Source organism: Plasmopara halstedii (genome assembly GCF_900000015.1).
Source record: "Plasmopara halstedii genome assembly, contig: Scaffold_1651, whole genome shotgun sequence".
NCBI classification, from domain to species: domain Eukaryota; phylum Oomycota; class Peronosporomycetes; order Peronosporales; family Peronosporaceae; genus Plasmopara; species Plasmopara halstedii.
In genome coordinates, this window is record NW_020188562.1 from 1041282 (window position 1) to 1061485 (window position 20204).

The following is a 20204-nucleotide window of genomic DNA, read 5'->3' on the forward strand; positions in this document are numbered from 1 at the left end:
AAGATTGCTCTTGCTGTTAATGACCTGCCTGATTTGAACCAAGAAGCCATGACACCTTGAATCTGCCGAATGGAAAGAAGCAATCCGAAACGAGATACGCTCTGATGTGAAGTATCACACGTGGGATATTGTCACGAAGCTTCGCGGTGAAAAGTGATAAGCTTGAGATGGGTGTTTGCTTGAAAGTATGACGAGCGTGGTAACGTGGTACGACACAAAGCTCGACTAGTGGCCCGTGGATTCCTCCAGACACACGGTGTTGACTATTTCAATACCGATCACCTGTGACCAGCATGAACACCATTCGAACGTTTCTATATGCTGTGCAAACGACTATGCGATTTGGCAGTATGACGTCGAAACGGCATTCCTCAACAGTTATCGTGAAGAAATCGTCTACATGCACCTCCGGGGGGTATCAAGGTCGAACCTGGCATGGTATGTGAATTACGCCGCAGCTTGTATGGGCTTAAACAGACTGCATCAGTATGGTTCAAGATGATTCGGACAACGCAGTTTAGATCGGCTTAACGCTTACCATACAACCAACGCTTTGAACGACCCGCAAAGTTAGACATACTCGCTACAAGGGATCTCGCAGTTGTCAATCATTGATTGCTGCATTTAACTTGAAAAACCATCGCGAGAGACTTGTTTTCTCAATCACCCCGTCCAGCCTCAGAGGCATCGTTCTGTACGAAGAAACAGGGAGTGCGACCTAATTCTGAGATTCCATAATCTTATGATGCATGAAAGTGACAGCTGTGTTCTTCTGATCATCCAGTGAAGACGACTGCAGTGAGCTCACTACAGCAGCTTCTTCGACATCTCAGTTTGTGGACAGATGGGCCGATTTGTACTCCAACTTTCTCCATGTCTCTCAGACAAGGGCAAGTATATGACTTGGCCGGGAATACACGACATTGTCAGCAAACGCTTCATCAAAACAAAATCGAGCTTAGTTCAAAGGCCGTTCTAGCTACATGCAAAACACCTCAAGGGCTCCTAGAGGTTTTACTAACAAAACATCGGATTCCTGATCTATAAAATCAAGGGTGTGTTGAGACTGATTGATCCCAAACAAGATCTTGGGTATACAAATTTTGAGCTTAAAATGCTTGTTTTCCAGCTTTCGTGAATATTATCCAGTAGAGGTGACTGGCGTACGCCACCCCCTTCAAAACGCAGAGACACGTCGGTTTCGTCATCAGCTTAATCTTAAGTGGGAATCAACATTCTGAATCACACAGGATGTTTGTGACATCATATAAGATGGCACCTATGCATTTGTAAGCATCATACTGTAACTTCCTTTTACAAATTCCAACAATCTATACAGAAGGTACATAGATGTACCTTAATGTCATTGAATGGATACATGTAGCCCATTACAGATAGTGCTATGCTACAGCAGAAGGGGTAGCGCTCATAACTGTGAGCGCAAAATCTTTGCATTTGTAGTTTAGCCTTTTTCAATCTGACGCGGCCATTTCATGTCGCCTGTGTCGCACCAACTTTTGCCGTAGGTCGTGCTTTAATCTATGCAGAAATCAACGAGCATGAATGCGTTTTGGTGTTTGAGCCGAGGCGGTCATATATATATATATAATGAGGAAATTGATACGTCGTTGCTTCTAGATAAAGCTATTCTGAAGGACACTAAGAAGGTGCTGAACGCACAAACTGGATATTTGATTCTAAAGGATCTCTCGGATCCGACCTATCCTTTGATAGAGGATTTTCAAGACCTCGTCTCCAAAGAATTGCCGTCGGTCTTACCTTTAGACCAAGGTGTGCGTCATGAGATTGACCTGGTCTCGGGACCTCAAAGTTTACTACATCTCTTCTGCTTCTTCGGAGCCAAATCCTGCGTAACACGCCAATGGCCCTTGCCTAAAAAGCAGTGTGAAGTCATTACCGGCATTTTCCGTGCGAAGCACGACGCAGGAATGGTGTGTGGGAGCAAGTCTTCCCATTCGACACCCACGTTTCATTTTTCGGAAACCGAACGGCAAGTGGCGTGTCGATCACGCTTACAATTAGCAAAACGCTGCCACCATTCCGGCACACACGCCGATTCCTGGAAAGAATGTTCTTACACAATATGGTTGGCTGTAAAAAGTACAGCGCACTCGGCTTGGTCGATGGTTATTACCAATTGATCATGAGCGCGAGTAATATTCCGCTGACCGCGGTGAGTTATCCGAGCGGGATGCTCTGGGAGTAGCTGGTGATGCCCCAAAGGCTGTCAAATGCACCAGCAACCTTTGTGGATTGGCCGGTTCCAAAAAACGAAAAGGACTTGCGCAAGTGGCTTGGCCTCGCCAACTACTTGCACAAGTATAGCAAGAATTATGCGGAAATGGCACGACCATTGTCAAATCTCCTAAAGCTGGATACAGAATGGTGTTGGGACACCGAGCATCGAAAGACTTTTGACAGGGTCAAAGACAGCTTCCTTCATGTACCAATACTGGCGTAACAAGACTTCGATCGTCCTTTCGTGTCGTCTGTGACGCGTCGGACTTTGAGATCGGCTGTGCACTGCTGCGAGTAGACGCCGAAGGGCGAGATCGGATAATCGCATTCGAATATTGCCAGCTCAGGGCTGCGGAGTAGGACTACCTAGCCCACGGCACGGAATTACTTGCGATGAAGTATGCACTTGTCGAGTTTAGAATGCACTTGTCAAGTTTAGAATGCACCTGTTTGACTCAAAGTCGATCGTGATCTACACAAATCATGCGTCATTACGCACTGCGACTAAGTCGCCTCACCTCTCGGAGAGGATGGTCATTCTTTGCAGAATATAACTTTGAGAAGTATAAGCCAGGAAAACAGAATGCTTTGGCTGATGCAGTGTCACGCAGACCAAATTATGAGCTTGCTCATGTAACAACGGTGACGTCGTCAGTTACGGCTTTAATCGATTTAATCCGCGCTGTAGACGCGGGTGATGGTATGTTTGTTGCGCTGCTACAGGCTTTCGGAAGCAAGGAGTTTGAAAACTCGGACAAGAAATTGTCGGCACGGTTGCGAGCACGGTTGTAGTTGCTGAAAAACGGGTTGCTGTGTTAAAACAGGAAACGCTACGAATTGTGGCTCTTTATGATGAGGATTTGAAATACCGTATCCGCTGCGAGGCCCACGACACCTCACTTAGTGGTCATCTTGGTCGAGAGAATATACAGCTCTGTATGTTGCCATTACTGGTGGCCCAAGCTGTACAAATGGACGAGCACATATGTGCGCACGTGTGAGAAGTGTCTACGGGTGAAAATATCTCCGAATGCGGCGGCACAGCTGGCCAGCTTACCGATACCCTTCGGGTGTTAGCATTCCATGAGTATGGACGTTGTGTTTGGTCTGCCGAAAGACTCGAAGGCAACACGGGTGTGGTGGTCTTTGTGGACCGTTTGAGCAAGATGATTGGAAACTATCAACGGTATGGGTACAGCGTGGATCGTCTCATTCGATGGCATGAACTCCCGGAGTCAATTGTCTTCGATAGAGACCCGCGCTTCACTAGGATGTTTTGGTCTACAATCTTCAGGGTGCTGGGCACCAAGTTGATTATGTCAACAGCGGACCATCCGCAAGCCAATGATCAGACTGACCGCGTGAATCGCGTCGTTGAAGACGTTCTTCACAGCGTCTGCGCTGAGACGCCGAAGCGCTCGAGCGCTATGCTGCCACTCGTAGAGTTTGCTCTGAACAATGAAGTGCCTTCAACTACCGGCTACAGGCCGTTGTACGTGAACGGGCTTGTAAATTCTCGCGTCCGGCTGACGCCACCATCCCATGGCTCAAGGCTTGGTGGGGGTGGAGTAGCCGAACTGCTAGCTGATGTCAGCCCCTTATTGTCCCTAACGAAGTCGATGACTTCCAGTCTGCCAGACTGAGTGTCTTGCGACACGTTCGCGACGCGATGGCTGAAAATCCAAGACATGCAGGAAGAATATGTAGATAGAAGAAGCAGAACAAATGTTCAGAGCTTTGAAGACGAAGACCTGGTATTATATCATGCTAAACTCCTTCCTACACATGCAGTTTCTGCTGGTTTTACGGCAAAGCTCCGTCAACGGTTTATTGGACCTTTTTAGATCGTGACTAAACGAGGCCTTGCGTATATGCTGAACCTTTAGAGAAGGATAAGCACCCACCCGTTGTTTATGTGGGCTTGCTTAAGACGTACCGGGATCCGGCGCAAGTGAACGCGGAAGCGTTGGCGCCGGGGTGGCGCCAAAAGGCGCTCGCCACCCAGAATTTGAGTCTGCAACTGGTTCTGAGCACGGAGTACAACACTTTTCGTTTCCAACGGCGCAAGCGCTCCACCGTCGCACAAGGTATTTATCTAGGAGCCGCTCCGACAGAGCACGACAATCCTCAACGTGAGGCAGTCGGTGCACAAAGTGCTATAGGCTCTCGAGGTCTTCTGCACAGCGGTAGGCGACCTCAGCAAGATGCTCGTCAGAGTGCTGATGTCGACGGACCTTGTCCTTCAACGCTCGAAGAGCATCTGGATACACCGGACGGCGATCAACTAAGTCGTCATCGTCCGCCGCCGAATCTTCTCGATGAGAATCAGCAAGATTAACGGCGGACACGTCAAGGGCATGATGAAGCTATCTGCTTAAATGGGACTTCCGTTGCTCAGGCCGTCAGGCAACCAGTCGCTGTTATGGCAAGAACACAAGATATGGCAGAAAACAGATTGTCAAGTTCGCGACGGACCTGCGTTTGTCTGTGATTCATAAACCTCAAGAAGCCAAACCAGCTTCCGCCGCCCCTAGGACACACATACAGTAACGTCTCACGATATTTTGCCAGAGGCACAATGAATTTGAACTTTCAAGATTAGATATAGGAAGAGTACCAGAGTCTTTATATTTGCTTTCTGTATCGAAGTGAGTGTGACTTGTCCAGACACATAGACTTCGTCTTGAATATAAACTACATTGTTTATCCAGTCAAAGAATCGCATTGCGATGAACACGACAAAAGCGTTACAAAGCAAAGAAACACATTTTTACTCTCGCGACACAAAAAGCGGACCGAATACTAGCACTGTCGTGGACAACAACTTGATAACTACGTGTAGTGCCGGACCAGCCGTATCCTTGAATGGATCGCCCACAGTGTCGCCAGTCACCGCTGCTTTGTGTGCCTCACTGCCTTTGCCTCCAAAGTTGCCCAACTCAACGTACTTCTTAGCATTGTCCCAGGCACCACCTACGTTGTCCAAGAACAGAGCCATCATGATACCTGTCACTGTGCCAAACATAAGGTACCCAGCTAAAACTTCTGCTCCCAACAACGGTTTGCCTTGGTACTCGCCAATCTTTCATACACAAGAAGCTATCTGTCAGATTTGTTCATCTTAGTAGATTAAAAATTACGTACCACACGAAAGGTCAGACCCACAACTATAGGCATTAGCACAGCCAGTAGACCAGGAAAGCGCATCTGTTTGAGAGCAGCCTTGGTAACGAGCGCAACGCACGTGCGGTAATCAGGCTTTGCTTTGTATTCCATAATTCCGGGGTAGAGTTCAAACTGTCGGCGCACTTCATTCACGACCTCGCCAGCAGTCTCACCCACAGCAGCAACAGCGAGTCCCGTAAAGAAAAAGACCATCATTGTACCCAGTAAACCACCCACTAATACCTCAACCGTTGCAATATCCACCGCCTTAAACTCTCGACCGGCAAACTCAGAAAATTCATCCATGAACGCACCAAACAACACAAAGCACGCAAGGGCAGCCGAGCCAATCGAATACCCCTTCGTTATCGCTTTAGTCACATTTCCAGCAGCGTCCAGTTTATCCGTCGCATCACGCACATAATCGGGTTGACGACTCATTTCAGCGATTCCTCCAGCGTTATCAGCGATTGGACCGTAATTGTTCATTGAGAGCACAAATACTGCAGAAGAGAGCATTCCCATGGTGGCTACTGCCGTTCCAAAAAGTCCAGCGTGACGATTCCCCACTCCACCGATACCAGAGCTAGCACCTAAGTGATATGCAGTAATCACAGCAAAGCTCACCATAAGAGTCGGAACAACCGTACTCTTCATGCCCACTGCCACACCTGTAATAATGTTCGTGCCATGACCTGTTGTACTAGCCTTTGCAATGCTCCGCACAGGTGGATGAGCGTAATCTGTGTAATATTGCGTTGATTTAACGAAAACGTAGGCTGTAAGCATACCAACAACACCGCACAAAAAGAAATTAATCCATGCTGTCGGATATTCCGGTGTGTACAATAGCCAGTGCGTTGTAAAGGCAAAACCAACTAGCGCTAAGGACAGAGATACATTGTAACCAGTCTGCAAGGTGGCCATGGGGTTATGATCAGGTCGTGACGCCTCGACGTCGGATGGAGCTCTAACCATGAATATTCCGGCACTACTCACTGCAATATCAAAGGCATGCACAACTACTGGGAAGAAAACAAACGCCACAGGATATGGTAGATGAGCTTCACGCGCTAGTGTGCCACCAAGAATCATTGCTCCGATAATTTCAGCAGCTACAGACTCAAACACGTCAGCACTACTGCCAACACAGTCACCAACCATATCTCCGACTAAGTCAGCAATAACCGCTGGGTTGCGCGGGTCATCCTCTGGAATCCCGGCTTCTACTTTCCCGACCAAATCCGCGCCAACATCTGCTGCCTTGGTGTAAATACCTCCACCCAACTGCATGAATAGTGCCACAAAAGATGCACCAAAACCATATCCGACCATCAATAACGGAATTTCCGTCGGAAGCAAAACAGAGCCGAATAACAGGTACAGCATCACGTACAGCGTACTTACTCCACCTACACAAAGAGTGATATCCAGCACGGCTGAAAAGGCACCACCACGAAAACAGATAAGCAAGGCCTCTCCGTACGATCCTCGAGCTGCACTAGCCACACGAATGTTCGACCTAGCAGAGACCCACATACTTACGTAGCCAGCCCCAGCTGAGCACACCGCTCCGATGAGAAATGACAGGGAAGACACTAATCCCAGTGTCGTGTTGCCAAGCTTTTCAACACCCGAGCTCAAGGTGTTGCTTGCTCTAAATGCGTAGCTGAAGATTATCAAAATAGCTATGCCGACGGCAATACGAGCAATGGCAGTGTACTGAATCTTCAGGAAGCCCTCAGCACCTTGACGTATGGGTATTGACACTTCTTTCATTTCCGCTGTACCTGCGTCTTTAGATAATACCCAGTGCGATAGATAGAGTGCAAAGACGGCACCATACCCACAAAGCGTGAAGACCAGATATATGGGGCGAAATGTACCGCCAAATAGCATCAACAACGCTCCCAACACAGTGATTCCCACGATTGGAGGCTGCAAATTTAATGATCGGGCATACGCTAACGCAGCAGAAACCCCTGACCCCATTTCTTCATGGTCTGAATCTCTGTAAAGTGGGACAGTATCCGAGATCCCGCAATCGACATCAATTTTCATCTTCGTGCTCGAGGCTATAAATGCACCGAAGATTGTGCGGTCTGTGTCTTGATCCCTCGAGCTAACGACTCCCTGATTAGATGATGGAATGTCACTGCAAAGAGGTATTTGTTATGGTGAGAGATTTGATTGGTGCATCACATCAAATTGGCTTGACGACGCTCGTTCAACTTCAACATACCCTTGGCAGACTTAACCTTCACTCTGACGTCAATCGCTATGTTGCCCGCTACTCGCCGCATCAAGCGAACGCTTCACCGCCAAATCCTCTCTGTAAAATATCGTTATGAGTCCTCGTTGGCCCCTTTAACGCAGTTGTCAGAAGAAGAAAGTATGTTTAAGGACACCGTCGCGCGGTTTGCGGCTGATGTCGTGGCGCCGCATGTTCGTGCGATGGACTCAGCGGGCGAGATGGATCACACTATTACCCGGGGGCTGTTTGAGAATGGACTGTTGGCAGTGGAAATTCCGGCAGATTATGGGGGTAGTGGAGCCTCCTTTATGAGCCTCTGTCTGACTATCGAGGAATTGTCGAAAGTCGACCCTGTTGTGGGACTGCTCGTGGATTTACAGAACACCGTTGTCAATAATGTCTTCTTGGTCGGTTGGTTGGCAGAAAATTTTATGACGTTTTGTTCTTGTAGCTGATGAATGACGTTTAGATGCATGGCACGGAGGGACAGAAGGAGAAGTATTTGCCTAGGCTTAGCACGGATATGGTGAGTATATTGCTTATAGGGTTTGAAGAAATTATTCTGATATGGCTTTAAAGATTGGTAGCTTTTGTCTGAGCGAAGCTGGATCTGGAAGCGATGCTTTCGCCCTGAAGACAAAAGCAGAGGCTTCAGCTGATGGTAGCTATTACTCCATCACGGGCCAGAAGATGTGGATCTCCAATGCCGAATATTCTGGCGTATACTTGGTGTTTGCTACGGTGGATCCATCACGAGGTTACAAAGGTATTACGTGTTTTATTGTAGACCGAGACACTGAAGGATTGGAGATTGGCAAGCCGGAGGAGAAGCTGGGCATCTGTGCGTCATCAACGTGTCCCGTGACGCTGACAGACGTAAAAGTGCCGAAGGAAAACATCATGGGTGAGGTGGGAAAGGGGTACAAGATTGCTATCAGTACATTGAACGAAGGACGAATCGGTATTGCATCACAAATGTTAGGCTTGGCACAGGGAGTCTATGATCAGACGCTTCCGTATCTGTTCGAGCGTCAGCAGTTCGGCTCGCCGATTGGAGAGTTTCAGGCGGTGCAACATCAGTACGCGGAGGCGGCACTAGATATTGAGATGGCACGCTTGCTAGTGTACAATGCTGCGCGTCTCAAGGATTCGGGCCAACCGTTTGTAAAACAAGCTGCCATGGCTAAGCTTCATGCCTCTCGAGTGGCTGAAAAGACGGCTTCCAAGTGCATTGAGTTGCTTGGTGGCATTGGCTTCACAAAATACTTGCTTGCGGAGAAATATTACCGTGATGCAAAGATCGGAGCAATTTACGAAGGAACGAGCAACATGCAGCTAACAACGATTGCAAAGATCGTCGCGGAGGAGTATCAAAAGTGAACTTATGCAATATCAAGGTAAACAAGAAACTAGCAAATTCATTAATAGTACAACATTGCAAGTGTGCAAGATTGCACACTTCGTGATAAGATCACAATATCATCTCATCATCTAATCAGCATTTAACTTTCATGGACAAACATGTTGGTGTTATTAACGCCAAAACTCGAGCAGTTGTATACTATTGCGTAAAAGCCTTATACTTTTGGTGAATAGTTCAAAAAACGTTATTGTTCAGCCGTACCAAAATTCACGTTACAATTTTGTGAAAGTTGTTAAATATTCATGCTAAGGGAGGGGTGACATGGCGACTGAAATTGACTTTGGTTTGTGAGTAAAAGAAATCATAATGAAATATAGTAAATTGTAGATATTCTAAACTTGAATAATCCTAATATCTCACTTCTCTTGAAAAAGAGGTACACCTTACTGTAGAGGATTTCGGATCCGCTCCCTAGATATGGTGTACGAACTCCACAATAATGCGCTTGTTAACATGAACTCGTTATCAAAACTTCTTCCGTGTACGGTGGATGGCAACCAAAGGATAGGATGTGGAAAAGGATATAGCCACGGTACTCAGCTCCTTTGCAGCACGGAACGACAAAATTCAGACGAGAATCACTGGAGCACCTGTAATCAATTTCGCCGCTAAAGGGTAATACCATTCGTTATTTTTTTACCGTGACTAGAGGTCATGCGAAGTGGAAAAGCGGGCATTGTTATCGACGAGAAACAGTCAACACGATTCTGATCGATATAGGTTCGCATTCTTTTGCATAATACCTTGTCGGTCACGTGGTCATTTACTTCGACTTAGACGTGGAAAGATTGTCAAGCTCCAGCTCTTTAAAAAAAATCAATAAAGCTTCAATAAAGCTGTGCGCCGTTCGGAACAAGTTTCGCGCGTTCTGGAAATGAACTTGAGAGTGAAGGTGTTGCTGTCGAGATTTTAGAATCAAACAAACGGCGTAAATAGATGCTGGAACATCACGCAATCACAAGTCCAGCGTGCTCGTATACCATTCTGGCAGGTTGATGACGAGGGACTTTAAGCGGCTTATATCGTTGAGACGTATCAGCTTAAATCCCAATCCACGACAATCAGAATTAAAATGGTTTCATACTCGATGCAGAAATTCTCATCGATGTCTTCAAGGGGTTGCCTTTCTCTTGATGGGTTTCAGTGTCTCGACGGAGAAGAGAAGAGAAGAGAAGAGAAGAGATAACTTCCTCTGCATCTTATGATCTCTGTGGCTTAAGCAGTTTGGCCCAAACACAACTGCTGGCTCAGATTCATAAATCGTCGGGCTCACTTCAATATGAGTTCAGTGTTCACAAATCTGCTGTCACCAAGAGACTGTCCGCACGCTCATACCGTGGACCAGTCTTGATCTGAGCCTAGAACATGATACCCCGGGGTATCATCCTACTCTACGTGTAACGGGGTTACACATACCCTGGTAACAGGTGTGTGTCACACCAGATGGGCATGGTGTGACCACACCCAAACAAGAATACGGTACGGGGCTGGATAGCCAGTAGTTACACATGTATTTAGGTTTTACTGTATATATTTAGGAAAATATATGCATTTATAATTAGGCGGCTTTGCCGCAGATAAAAATAATAAGTCGGTTTTTATATTCAACAAAGGAGTTAATTAGCCTTGGGTTAAGGTGTTAATTACTCTTGGAGTAAGTATTGCGATCCGCCAAACTCGTACTTGTTCTAAGTATTGAACGAAAGGTGACCTAACTTACGCTTCCTCTAAGCGCAAAGCTACGGCAGCCCCGCTGCACTACGTCCATACCAAATTAATAACTTTACACATACCAAGTTGTTCATCGCATCGCTTCGAATGAAGAAAGACCGTTAGGTGGTGATGTGATAGATAACGAATGGAGTTTGCTAATTTTGCCTTCGGCCTCTGTAACGGTAATCAGAACAGCCGGCAATTATTTAGATCGAGAAACATGAAGTCTACATAAACAGTCTCAAGCCCAGAGCAAACAGTCCACAAAACATTGTGATCAGGACAGTTAGCAGCTCGGTTGCGTCTATGCACGATGCAGATATAGAAACTTTTGGAGCTCGACGGTATTTTCTGATCAAAGTGTAGGTATCACTACACCCGACCTCGTCTGAGCGGCTCCAGCCCAGCCTTAGTAAACTTCCGCTCACGGCTTTTCACGTTAGGACACCCTCAATCATTATCAGAATTGATTTGTGAGCACCAGTCCAAGAGACCCGCGTAACTAGAAATCTATGAAAATTCTAGGTGGATAGCGACACACATCGATACGAAGCTGAGCGATCTCTCGAGTGAAGAGGCAAAGTTCTGACGACGTTGGAGGATCTAGTCGTCGAAAGATGTTCGCGAATGAGGCGATGGGTGGTGAAATTAATCTTTCAAAAGAGATGACCTTTCCCATTATAAAGTTCAAAAGGCCATTAGTGATACATCTTTTGCAATTGACCGTCAGCATTGATGGGGCGTGGGAGGAATAGAACTGTGTCGTGTCCACAGCACATGCAAAAGCGCAATAAGAAGGTCGAGCGTGATTATGTACCACGCTGACAGGATGATACAAAAATTTCTAGCAGGTGTTCATGCGGCTTTCTTTCGCTTGGACGTAGTGGTCCAGATTCCAATCCACGTAAACTGGGGATCATGATGGCGTCGCCTTTACTGCGAAATCCCAAACGACTTCATCGACGGCTCGTATCCCTCCATAATCCTTCAATGGGCTTAACCGCTTCGACGATTTTTTGCCGCAAAAGATGCCTGCATCTTACAATTTATATGATTTATGATTTCCGCAGTATCAGCCCAAGTTCAACTGGCTGGTCCAAGTCCTAATTCGTCGGGCCAAGTTCAGTATCAGTACGGTGTTCTTACACCTATTCGTCGTACCAACAGACTGTCCGGACGCTCATGTCGCGAACCCACTAGTCTGAATGTGAGCCTAGAACATGGCATCACCTGAGGCTGTCCTCATACCGAATACATAATGTTCCGGTCGTTCGTCTAGATTAGTAGATCACATGAGCACATTTGGTGCTGTAAGATGAAAAGCACCGAAAATGTTCAATGGTGCTATGGCGAGAGGCATTTCTGGGCGATATGGCATTAAGACATGTGTACGTACGACATTATATCGCGGCAGGATGGATTGCCTTAGCTGTAAGGCGTTCAAGACCACATACTTCTGGTCGCAGCACTTTCCAGAACGTCGCTTTGCGCAAGTGTAACTCTCAGCAAGCGACAAGTGCTGTGCTGGCTGGTATATATGTGGTTTTCAGGGAGCCAATTATAGCACGTTTTATTTCACAAAGTGACATATAATTTATATTAAATGTGCACCTGTTTTACGAAATGAATCAAATACTGCTTATCATTATACTACATCGTAGTTCCATAATCTGGTTCTTCAAAATGTCACTTCGAAACTTCCTTAGCGATCCTTGTACACCAAATTGCTTGACATGCGTGAGGATAGTAGACCATCTCAACCAACAGAAATAGATTGTGACATTTCAGTTACCGTGCAATGTACAAGAACAAGTCGGTAGGCGAAAGTTAAAATTCCATACAATTTTCGAAGAAGCGATGAAATGAAAGAATTTTGTGTGCTTTAGTAAGATAAAGTTGTGGTGGTGACGAATACATAAGGAACATTGATACACTAAGAGGTGAACGAAACGTGCATCTGGATAGCGCACACTATCGCATCTTTGGAGAGTAAAGTAATTGCTTAAGAAGAACTCCGACAACTTCAAGAACAGAGTGCTTAAAACAAGCAGTAGATGAGAGACACGTGGATATGAGATATCTTACCAGGTTTGACAGGGCGATGAGCATGGAGTCTAGTTTTCGGAAGTCAGACACAGAGAAGGCAAGCTGATTAGCGGTTGCACTGAATAAAAACACGTGATTTCAGTGTGTGGGTAGGATAGTGCCACTCGAAGGCAGTCGATGTTCAATTTCAACTAGACGATGTGCATTCAGAATTGGAATTTTGCAAAAGAAAAGTTTATTTGAATCAACCATTGCTGACATGATAGAGCTGAGTCAGTAAAGGTGCGGTTGGTATAGTTGAGACACTTCGAGCGCATATGTAAGATTTAGAAAAATAAACATCTTGAAATTTAGCCCGTTCCTCAAGGCATGGGAACACCTGCCATCTATTCGCGTATGTACTCAGCACTCCCATAAATCATAAGCACACCACGCATTTAACGTGATGGGACTTTTCGCCAGATACTTTTACAGCCAGAAGCCATGGTCATGCTGGGCTATGTAGTAGGGCACCACCATATCCAATCCAGTAACAGAATCGGCCCCATCCTCTTCTAATGAGCCACGTAGGCAATCGTGCTAGATTCTAATGAGGTCGGAACGATTGTCCGCCTACGATGATACTGTTGACATCAGCAAACATTCGACCATGGCGAATGACTAGGTGCTAGATAGCGACTCCCGTATTAATGGAGAATATTACCGCCATGATGCATGAAAGGAGTCTGATGACATATTCGATCTGGCCTTGTGGTGAGAAACTCAAGTATACAGCCAGAATGCTGTTTTTACGCCTCTCGAACAGTTAAAAATATCTATCATTTAAGGATATAGCCATCAAGTCCAGTCTAAGTTTTTGCACACTTTTAATCAGAGGTACCGGGCAGTAAGCCTTTGAAGTGATAAAAGCAGATAAATTAAGCAATTTTTAGTATTGTAGCATCAGCACACAGCACCTTAGTGCATCTAAAGGCCGCCAAAGTAAAGCACGAAGGATGTTTCGTTGTGCATCTTCGCTACGATTTTTGCGTAGTATGGGTACGCTACTGAAGCCAGTATGCACCAGATACACTCGAAAAGAATTAAGAGTAATTCTAAATGCCAGCTCAAACGCATTAGCACAAAATAAATCGCATCTGTACCAAGAGATGCTTTTGACTTAGTATCACAATCTAGTCGCGATGAGCGCTGCATGAACGCCTAAAGTCACTAAATTTTTTTTTTTTTTTACAACCCTTGGGATGTTTGGACATCGCATAACAGCTCGTTTACTTCTCGATCACGTTGAACTACATTAATGCAGACAAAAGCAAACGAGTAGACTTCATTACACTCAACTTTTTGAAAGTTATACATGATATTTGGTGATGAAAAACTTGAAATCTGTGGTTTAAACGACAATACTATTGATATGTTTGATTCAAATGTCATAGTTTTTATTAGAATTCAATGAGATTTAATTTTTGCCGATTTCTAAAGTTGAAACAAAAAAAGGGATAAATAGATACACAGTCAGTCGTAACATGATGGTGAACAAGAAGAATCGGCACGTGTCCAAACCTGCGGCTGCCCGTCAATCTTCACCACGTTTCTCCGAAACTTCCAGTACTAATAGTCTTAACTCTAGTAAAACCACTAGTCATCGTCGTGATCTGCTCGACGGATCTATTCAGGAAATCTCCCGCCAAACGCTAATGGAGCGTTTTCATAAGCGTGGACGTGTAGAAAGCGCTAATTACGACCAGCAACCGGACAAAAGGTACAACAAATTGGCATCTAATGTAACAATCTACTCGAAGAAATCGTCTTTAGCAAGCACAGGAGACAGTGTCGCTTCCATTGTGCATTGGGCTAGACGAGGTCCTCATCATGCGGCATTTCAAGCACAGAAAGACTCGTTGACTAGATCACATTCAGCGCCTAATCTCACCGAACAGGTGCGAGGAACAAGTCAATTACGATTGAAACGATCTCATGACTAACGCTGAGTAATAATGCAATTTAGTCGGATGACGAAGTGATAAGTCGAATTTTTCCCGATATTTGCCCTCGCGAATTGCGAATTGCAGAAGTAAAGCTTTGGGATTGTCCGTGGATGTACAAAAACTATTTTGTCTCTTCAGATCCAGATTTACTAGACAAAACAAAGGGAGAATCGCTTACACAAACCCTTGAAGACCATGAATTGACATCAGAGTTTGCTCATCAAAATACCTCTAGTCCAGCTTCAGTCATGTTAGCGTCAAGTCATCAGAGCTTCCATGCGACGCAAGTGGTTGCAGATTCAGTGCAAAATACAGACAATACGGTCAATGAGGTAAACGAAGAGATTGTTTCACTTACAAGACAGCTCTCGCTCGAAGAGAAACAGCAGGGAGTGCTATCACCGCATAGTACAACAGATGTAACAGCGTTAGAAGACACATCATCACCTAACTCTGCTACACAAAAATTACAGTGGAAAGGTGTTGAGTCAACTAAAAGGACGCCAAATAGTCGTGCTGGTAAGCGCCCACAATTGCGCTTAAAGCTGGAAGGTATGCCAACGCCTCAGCAAGCTGAAGAACGAGCCCAGCGAGCGGCGACTCGACTAATTGCCAAGCGAGATGCCGTGGAGGCGGCTGCAATTGCTGCTGCTGGATCAATATCCAATGCACCATTTAATGGCCCAAGTGCAGCACAAGAAGCCATGATGAGACTGAACTTTAGCTCAAGTTCTGAGACGGATCTTCCTTCCCCAAGCGGTGCGTTTTTATGCCTTTGTGGGAGTTGCAATGATAAATTAACATTATTTGATTTTTTTCGGTTAGAATGTGAGCGACATAGCGCAGGAAGCGCGTACTCTCCCAATCATGGAATGTTCACGACAAAAAACGTTGCCGTATCCGAGGCTGGTATCTCATCTCCCGATGCTTCATGTCTTCACCTTCAAGAAAATCTTGAGCGTGTCAAAGAGATTGGCCGGGGAGCTTCTGGTGTCGTTTATAAGGCTATCCACATTCCGACACTAAAAGTAGTTGCTGTAAAGGTCCGAGTTTTTCCTTTCAACGTCAACGAAATGTTGTATATTCCTCACGTTTTTGTTGGCAATGTTGAAGGATGTTCCCGTTTATGGGCGAGGTCAGAGGCGGCAAATGGTTCGCGAACTTCATGCACTTTATTCCAATCTTGTGCCGATGGCAGAGAGCGATGGTTCGATGCCCCAGCACTCTGCTACCAGTCAGAGTACCAGCAAATCCAAACCAAAGTACGTTAGTCTGACACATGTGCGCTACAGCGTCAGAGATTAAAATGAATGTTTTTCTTGCGCAGGCCCAGCCCCTACATTGTTTTCTTTTACGATGCGTTTGTCGATCGACCAAAAAACTCCATTTGCATGGTTATGGAATATATGAGCACAGGTTCATTACAGGACATTGTATTGCGTGGTGGCTGTCAGAATGAAAAAGTATTAGTACGACTTGCAACTGGAGTATTACATGGCTTAGCTCATATTCACAACAAACGGATGGTCCATCGTGACATTAAGCCGCATAATCTGCTTACAAACCGACAAGGTGAAGTGAAAATATCAGATTTTGGATTGGCACGCACTTTAAATGATAGTTTTACCACAACGAAAACGTTTGTGGGCACACTTCTGTACATGGCACCTGAACGGATTGGTGGTGGAGATTATTCCTATCCGGGTATAGATAAAAGTCTGTGAGCGTACTGACAAGAAGTTCTACTAATCTTTTCTCTTTTCCACGTAGCTGACATATGGTCGTTTGGTCTTGCTTTGATCTCCGTCGCATTGGGTCGATATCCACTCCCGACCCAGGACGGATTTTTTGGTTTGGTTGATTCTGTGAGTTTCTATTTGCTGATGGTTTCAAATGAACATCAAGCCCACATCATTTGCCCTAGGTTACTAATCAGCAATGCCTGAAATTGCCAGTCGAAGTATTCTCCGAGGAATGCCGCTCCTTTCTCGATCAGGTTCGTAACTGTGTGGAATTTTTGAACATTTTAATTGATTGCTTTAAGTGATGTCTGTAGTGTCTTACAATTAATCCAGACAAGCGCCCATCAGCTGAAATTCTTCTCCAACATCCTTTTATTTTAAAATACACTGCCGAAGAAACTATTGCAGAGGTAATCTTTTTAGAGAGTACGATGATTATTTTGACATTTAATTTGTGGATGAAGTGGACATCGTTTGTTGACAGGATACATCTTTGTGACGAGCGATGTACTGAGTTAGAAGCCTTAAGTGACGCCGTCTATCGACATATGTATGAACATTCGGTGAAGTTTTCGCACCAGCCCCAGGTAGAATCTTGTGGTGTTCACTCATGAATTGTGAGGATTTAAGTTAATGTATGCTGGATTTATCAGTCCGACTACGGTGTGTCTTTTGTATCGCAAGCAACACCGGCATTTTCTCGACGACATATATCTCTTCAACCAGTTCAAATGAGGTATCAGCTACGCTTACAGCAAGCCATTTGTTACCAATGTTTTCTGACGTTGTATTTTCCTTGATCCAAAAGCTTACAGCTTGGTTTAGCCAACCACCTCGATGTTCCTGTGCACATTGTATACGAAAAATTCGAAGAGGTAGGCAGGCGTTTGCTTAATGCGCTCATTGTTAAAGTAATTACTAAGTGAGAGATGGGGCTTGTGCGACATAGAAACGAGGTTTTTATGGTGATAAATTGCTCGAAGATTACTGCTATTCTCCACAAAGCTGGACGGCCTCACCTGGTATTTCACGGCGCCAGCAATTTGGTATTGGGTCTGATAGCCCACAGCGCACACCAAGCGATAAAAGCTCATTTTGGAGAAAATTGCAAGAAAGTATGGCGAAACTTGGTCATAACAAACGCAGGAAAGAGCGAGGAAGAGGACGCTCGTCGACAGGGACGTAGCAATTCACTAATTTTTATAGTTTTTTAATACAGATTGGGCCAAATTATAGAAGCCAGCAGTCTTCAGATAAAGACAAGAGTGGCCAGGACAAAACAGGGGATAGTTCGAGTTGACAGTCTTGTTGAAGCCTTGTTATAGAAACTCACTTCGAGAACGGCTATTCCAGAACCGTTTGGTCAAAAAGTTTATATACTAAAGCAATGCAGAACAAAATTAGCAAAGTGTTTCAGCGACGTGCGATTACTAGACAATCCGTACCGATTACAATGGTGAGCGTACAAGCCAAGGCAAGCTCTTTCAGATTTAAGCATGTACATGAAGATGCACGCGGAGATTTTGCTATCTCAATTTCTTGAGGCTGATGACGTTAGGACTTACAAGTACATACTGGCCAATCTACTAGCGACCTGACAACTTAGATCAAGAGAAATTACGAATTCTTTCTTGCAGTACCTTCGCCCTATCATGTTCTGCTCTCGCTGCAACAACTTTAGGACTCGTTCAGTGATTCAAATGATAGCAAGAAAGATCTCATTCTTTTGTGGCCACTTGACTCGTGTCGACATCTTTTTTTAGCTCTCGCGTAATCAGAATCTGTTCAGACCGAAACTCTCGAGAATCTTGGCTTTGAGCCTTGTCTGGTGAATGAAGAAAAGTAATTGTGCAGCTGGCCGTTGCAAACGAAAGTGATTTAAGCACTGATGCTGGTCAGTTCGTGCAGTTTGCGAAGGCAATTTGAATGGACCCTCCTAAGAATTTCTTTTACGCGTTAAGTCCAAAGTTAGATCTGAAGCGTCCGAAATGACTTGACAAGATATCTAAGGTATCCCCAAGAACTGGATAATACCCTTCCATTAGTAATATGACGACAAGCTCTTTTTTAGGCTGCCCTCTAGAGGCATAACAGAATTTAGATCTCCCAGCCTCTACTCATTTTTTTGCTAGTACACTCTTAGAGAACTCAAAACCGAAGTGCAATCGTGTGAGTGCCTATGAGCACCATGCCCACCAGTGCAATTTTATATGTTCTAGTAAGTACAAAAGTCTGAAATGCATAAGATGAGCCTCTCTACTTGCGTGGCCATAACATCTCAAACTCTGTCAACGCACTCAAACGTTCTTCACGTTGTCAGCAGCTGAGGATCAAGTCACATGCTTTTCTAGCTTTCCAGACATGCTACAGCGTAATTCATCAATTCAGGCGCATCCGATTGACGCGACGGCAACGGTTAACGCACTTAAACGTTCGTTACGTTGTTAGCAGCTGAGATATCAAGTCACATGCATCATTATCAAAGTGATGTGGTTGTGATGTTGTCAAAACATGACGTAGTAATTCCCACAAACATGCTATGCATGCCGATTTCTCGTCTATGTAAGTTTTTCTGCTGAGGTTTCCAGAAATATTGAAGCCAGATCATGATTAGCTGTATCATCACTGTTTGATACTGATATGTTCTGGATGACTTTGACTGCTACAGAAGCGCACGAATGGTGGTCGAATTTTGTGTGACGCTGGGCGAATGTACATTGTCTTCGAGTTGCTAGCTAACTTTGGATGAAGACAGACAATTTGGTAAGTGATACGGTAGCTTGGCTTGTGCAAAGTCCCACAGCAATACTATCGACTGCATTAGTTTAATTTTTTCGCTGGATTGGCGGTATCAATTAAAAGTGAGCTGAAAACATATGATGGAGCTTTACAAAGTTATCGACAATCAAAAGGCTGTTAGTAAGCACTTGTCATTCAAATTAGATAGATACTATGAGAAAAGGATCAGCACAGAGGATAAAGAATGGTGATATCACGCCGATCAATATTAGCCATCATTCCAACTGGATAGCTAGTGATTTTGGCAGGCTTTCAAGGCAAAGTATAAGTATCAGAAATGTTGTGATAATCAAGATGAAGTATAAGTATCAGAAATGTTGTGATAATCAGGATACAAACACGCTTTACTTCTCAGAGAAAGTTTTTCACACCGAGCTGTGATCATAGTTGATATTTATATGTACACCCTGGCAGGCTGACTGCAAATCATGAAATTTGAGCTACAGCTCAGATAATTTTGCGCTGCGTGGTACACTGTCTGCCTGATGAGTAGGAATTCAAAATGAAGAGTCCATTATACTTTACACGTGAAATAGCTTTGTGTTCATCACAAGCAATAAGGATTCTTTCATAGCTGTAACGCGATGCCCGAGTAGGAATCTTCGCACTGAAACCTTGCCTTACATCAATGAGAAGTTTTACTCACATTTGTTGATGTCATGAACAATGTGCAAAGCTGTGCAAATTATGTTTCAAACGCGTATTTGTTGATGTCATGAACAATGTGCAAAGCTGTGCAAATTATGTTTCAAACGCGTAAAATTGTATTCGCAGAAAGATGGGCCCACGTAACAGTACTGACGTGCACCTCGCAAGGA

The 20204-nt window shown here is 44.9% G+C and overlaps 3 protein-coding genes across 3 annotated transcripts; 2 read left to right on the top strand and 1 right to left on the bottom strand.

Moving 5' to 3' along the window:
* Window positions 1–5029: 5029 nt before the first annotated feature.
* Window positions 5030–7485, bottom strand: PHALS_02070 (v-type h()-translocating pyrophosphatase; the record flags this gene model as incomplete). The annotated part of the gene is made up of 2 exons (XM_024716583.1): window positions 5030–5341; window positions 5404–7485. The coding sequence occupies 2 exons, from the start codon at window positions 7483–7485 to the stop codon at window positions 5030–5032; spliced, it is 2394 nt and encodes a 797-aa protein (XP_024582167.1).
* Window positions 7486–7704: 219 nt separating this feature from the next.
* On the top strand, window positions 7705–9058 carry PHALS_02071 (short branched chain specific acyl-mitochondrial; the record flags this gene model as incomplete). Its single annotated transcript, XM_024716584.1, has 3 exons — window positions 7705–8085; window positions 8148–8204; window positions 8258–9058. 3 exons carry the CDS (start codon window positions 7705–7707, stop codon window positions 9056–9058), a joined length of 1239 nt encoding a protein of 412 aa, XP_024582168.1.
* Window positions 9059–14386: 5328 nt separating this feature from the next.
* On the top strand, window positions 14387–17773 carry PHALS_02072 (serine threonine protein kinase; the record flags this gene model as incomplete). Its single annotated transcript, XM_024716585.1, has 11 exons — window positions 14387–14797; window positions 14866–15604; window positions 15671–15888; window positions 15959–16107; window positions 16173–16549; window positions 16616–16710; window positions 16770–16841; window positions 16902–17174; window positions 17241–17323; window positions 17396–17462; window positions 17537–17773. 11 exons carry the CDS (start codon window positions 14387–14389, stop codon window positions 17771–17773), a joined length of 2721 nt encoding a protein of 906 aa, XP_024582169.1.
* Window positions 17774–20204: the final 2431 nt, after the last annotated feature.